The following is a 4804-nucleotide window of genomic DNA, read 5'->3' on the forward strand; positions in this document are numbered from 1 at the left end:
GCTATACTAGATAGTGCATACAGATAAGGAAATAGAAGGCAGAAAGAAAGATCGTGTTTCAGTAGTTGCTCTTGAGCACAATGTAAGATATATACTACTCTGATATATGCTTCATGTTTGTATTATATGTATGCACCCCCCCCCACTGTAATGCCACCAGGCGCTGTGGGTATTGTGAATAAATAAATAAATATACTCTTCAGGTGAGGACACTCGCGAGACGCGATCAGCCAGATCAGCTGTGGCCCCGTCGGTCCAGCGACGGCAGCGGATATTCATCAGCGGCACGACGCAACTTCAACACAGAAAGGCGTTACCATAGCATCTGGCGCGTCGCGGGAAATCTCAATTTCCTAGTCAGTGAACACGGCTATGTCACACTAGCGACTAAAGCTGGAAATGCATGACGCGTTTTCTGTGGATGAAAAACACAACGTGTGGCGAATGCTGGTGTTGCAGCCGACACGCCGGTTGCTATAGCAATGGTACATACAACATTTTCTGTCTTGAAGTTGCGTCGTCCCACTGATAGATATCCCCTGCCGTAACCTTACCAACGGACGCATGCCGTTGTTACTTTATCTGGTTAAACACGCCTCGCAAGCAAGTTGAGAAATGTTCCCATATAAAGAGTATGTATGTATCTTACACTGTGCCGCTGGTCATTGCTGGGCATCAAAGTGTTAAAGGGGTTCTGACACCAAATTTAGAAGGTGACTTTACTCTGCCATACCAATCTCTTGTGTACAGAGATGGCTCTGCACAGGTGTGATGCTCAGTAAACACTGATAAGATATTTTATTTGAACATTAAAGTTAATTTTCGCATGGCACACCTACTGGCATCGACACTATCATGACATCAGGCTACAGCGTCAATTCTGGTGACTTCACGCACCAGAATGTCTAGTTGTGATGATGCCATGTGCCAAAACATTCAAAATGGCTGCTTGTAACTCACCAAAAACATTAAAAATGGTGGCTTGTCCGTCACCAACAGAGCCACGGAGTGGAGCGGCCATGGAAACGGCATGACATCTTGCGCGAGCACGTGATGAGAGGCTCACAGCGTATTGTGACGTCAGGGTACAGTAGAAAGCGAAACTAGCTTTTAAAAACGTACTGTAATGACATTTTCATGGTGCACTCTCACTTAACAGTACATTTCCTAGGCTCTTGAAGGCTCGGCCTTTCATTTGACGCAAAAAAAATTACGACATAAAATTTTCGTGTCAGTACCCCTTTAAGGACTGTTGCAGTACAAATAGTCAGAAAGCATCTTGTCGAAAGTGTTTTGGCAGCAATCCACTCCCTCACGTCTGTGTAACCTCATTTGACAGCCAACGACACCGTCAGCCAAGCGACGATAACGATGAGGACGACGCGAACGTCATATTCAAGCCAGGACGACCTGCGGCGTGACCGGTTCTTTCGCTGCGAGCTGTGCCACTACACGAGTTCACGGTGGTGGCACGTCAAACGTCACCAGCTGACCCACACGGGTGAAAAGCCGGTCAAGTGTCACCTGTGCCCGATGACCTTCGCCCTGAAGCAGACTGCAGACCACCATATAAAGAACCATGCGAAGCGGCTCTACCAGTGCAAGCTTTGCCCGCGCAACTTCGTCCATCAGAGGGGCCTCAAGAACCACGAAGTGTGGCACAAGCGCCAGGAATTGAAATCGGCGGATTGAGGTCGGATAGTCGAGGGTTTAACGAAACATCCTTCTGGAAAGTTGGCAGCGTGAACAAATGGGACACAGTTTGCGCTATCAAGTTTCCATAATGAATCTATACCAATTAGCCCGCCTATCAACCATTCTGTAACGAAATATCGTAAAGCAAGAAACAAACGTTGTCAGAAAGAAAAACGTCACGCTCACAAAATACGGAAGAAAACGAATTCTCAGAGCTCAGTCGTTTCATGACCCACTTGTTGCTTGTTTGCAAGGATGATGGCAGCAAGGGAATTGTTTTTCAGGGGGCTTGTTTCTTTGTTAGACACAGCCAAATGAATCCAACAGACAAATAGCCCATAGAAAGCCTTGGGGGACATTAATTATTGCCAGACGGCATCCTCTGGCTATGAGTGGCGCTGGCTAGTACTCCCAGGGATTACACGTACAGAAATACCCAAAGTGGACGGGGAAGCGCTTTCCGTCATAGCGCACTTGGTAGAGCATCGGATGCATAATTCGAAGGTTGCGGGTTTGGATCCCACCGACGGAAAGGGTGATTTTTCATCCACTTTAATTCATTTCAATTGATGCCATAATTACTACACTACAGTTAAAGACAAGATGGCTTTGGATGCCGCCGACGGAAAGGGTAATTTTTTGTCCACTTTCATTCATTTCAATTTACGTCATGATTACTACACTATGGTTAGGGAAACTGTTAATGTCCCCTATGCCTAATTGTCTTGAATTCATTTGGTTGTTCACAAGGATGGCATTTTGTGCTTTCACGAAACGAACGGAAAATGATAGGTGTAACAATAAGAGATTAGAAGATAGTAGAACAGGTCAGGGGACTAACTAGGGGTAGTGGATATTCTAGTTGGCATCAAGCAAAAGAAATGGACCTGGGGCGGCCACGTAATGTGTAAGACAGACAACCAGTGGTCAGTTAGAGCGACGGAACAGTTACCAACGGATGACAAATGCAGCTGAGGACCGCAGCGAGTTAGATGAAGTGATGAAATTGAGATGTTTTCAGCGATAGAATGGAATCGGCAAGTACAAGATAGGGTAAATTTTTGATCACTGAGAGAGGCCTTCGTCCTGCAATGGACATAGAAAAGGGTGATGATGACAATGATGAAGTTGCACTTCATTGTGAAAAAGGGACTTTTACAGTTCCCTTGTCACAGGGACAGCGTTCTGCACTTTCGTTTCATTGTGATCGAGTGGCCCGCGAGATTCGTGAAATGTGAAATTTTAAAATTTTTTGGTTTTCCGAATTTAGCCGGTACGTCTTCCTTTTCTTTTTCCCTGAGCGATATTTTTAACAACTGAGGCTCAACTGAACAAGAAGTGTGCCAGATTAATTCTGCAGAAGCCTGCAAGGTGGAGGAAAGGTTTATGAAAAGGAAAAATTGTCATCTACGCAGCTGTAGTACGAATCGAAACCCAGAGTAGGAGCTCCAATTGGTTTCTCAAGAAACTTGTATGGATTGTCTTTTGTAGCTTTGTGTCGAAGTCATGGAAATGACAGCCTTCTCTTTTGGGAACCTCTGTCTGTGTACGTTGCTGGCTTCATTAAAACGGATTTTTCATATTGAGTTTGCCCTTCGAGTTGTCGGTTAATCCGCTCATGCGAGAAGCCGTCTTCTGAGAAGACCAGTTATGAGTTTTCTCAAAAAACCCATAACAGGTGTTCTAGGAAACCCGTTAACAGATTTCTCAGCTCATAAGAGGTTTTTCGGACTGTAATAAATTTCTCTAGAAAGCCGTAAGAGGTTTCCTAGATAGAAACTCGTTATGAGTTATCTCTGTAGCTTTGTGCCACAATTCGTTGGATGAGAGTTTTTCCTTTCATGGTGGACGAAGGAACACTGAAAATAAATCGATACCATTATCAAGGTCAGATGCCACCAGAAAACTTTGGTTGCACGAAAGTGACATAAAACCGTAATCAGGACAGTGCACACGGAAGCAACTTTATCAAATATAGAAAGCTCATTCAGTCCAACATGCAGGCGAGATTCGATGTGTTTATTCAGGCTTATTAACCTGAACAAAAACTTATCTGATATGTATTTTGTCATAACCAGTTTTCGACTGTGTATTCTCGTTTGCACTTTTTTTCCTTTACCACCTTGTGGCGTTGCACTGAAGGCAAGCGGCATTTTTGGTTTGCCACATCTTGGGTTGTTGTACTGTGGTCTCTTGGTCATTTGCTGCAAATAAAACATGGCATACAGAATTGCGGCCTCCATCTTCTTTGTCGGACCAAATAGTCCACTGTGGCTTTTGGGAACGATCGATAGACGAAGCTTCACCGAAATTTCCGGCAAACTCGTGAACCTCATGCAAAAGCTTTTCTCTGGAACCAAGGTTTCTACTTAAATGCAGTACCAAATGTTGTTCATTTTACTTTCACCCATCTTTTGAAAAATCTGTTGACCCACCATACAAACATGATGCTTTCTACTGTAGCAAATTCAATCACATAAGCTTGTTGTACTGTCCATTAAAATTCAACAGGTACGTGGGATAGTTGGTTAGTCATGACAGCTTATGGCACAGCGTATCAGTGGCGAGGACAACACATAAGAATAGACAAAAATTTTAAGCTCTGAACTTCAACTGTTTCTGACAAACTATACGCTTCAATGAATGCCTTTAACTTTGTGGAAAAAAAATGGCCAATAAAAAGATGAGGTGCACAGATCTTTAAAAAATCGTCATATTGTCACATAGGTCTTTGTGCCGCTGTAGGCGAAAGGATGCTGCTAGGCGAAGAAGAAGTTGAGGTGCCTCAGGCTTCGATTGATGGTGTTACTCTGGTTGTAGCGCATCAACGCTATGTCTCGTAGCTGTTTTAAATATACTCTAAATATACTCGTATCATTTTGGTGGAGGTGCGGGGTACATAGCCACCCTAACTGAATATGTATGTCTCGCTTAAGAAAAAATAGACGTGGCATTTCGTTTACCCTATCTGACAAGTGAGAAAATGGGTTTATGCAGCAAAACGTGACAATGTTAGATATCTTTGAAAGCAAACGGGAAAAGCAAAGATATTCATGGAGGACTGAGGCAGCCTGGCAGAACTATGCTTTGCTGCGATTCAAGCACGCAC

General features: G+C 43.9%; 1 protein-coding gene across 1 annotated transcript; it reads left to right on the forward strand.

Moving 5' to 3' along the window:
- The first annotated feature begins 1371 nt into the window (after positions 1 to 1371).
- Positions 1372 to 1692, forward strand: LOC119372401 (protein krueppel). Its single transcript, XM_037642872.1, has one exon. The coding sequence runs from the start codon at positions 1372 to 1374 to the stop codon at positions 1690 to 1692; it is 321 nt and encodes a 106-aa protein (XP_037498800.1).
- Positions 1693 to 4804: the final 3112 nt, after the last annotated feature.

The sequence above is a fragment of the Rhipicephalus sanguineus genome, chromosome 10 (genome assembly GCF_013339695.2).
Source record: "Rhipicephalus sanguineus isolate Rsan-2018 chromosome 10, BIME_Rsan_1.4, whole genome shotgun sequence".
Taxonomy (NCBI): domain Eukaryota; kingdom Metazoa; phylum Arthropoda; class Arachnida; order Ixodida; family Ixodidae; genus Rhipicephalus; species Rhipicephalus sanguineus.

Coding starts and splice junctions, on each gene's coding strand:
- LOC119372401 (XM_037642872.1), top strand. CDS start 1,372: ATGAGGACGACGCGAACGTCATATTCAAGCCAGGACGACCTGCGGCGT.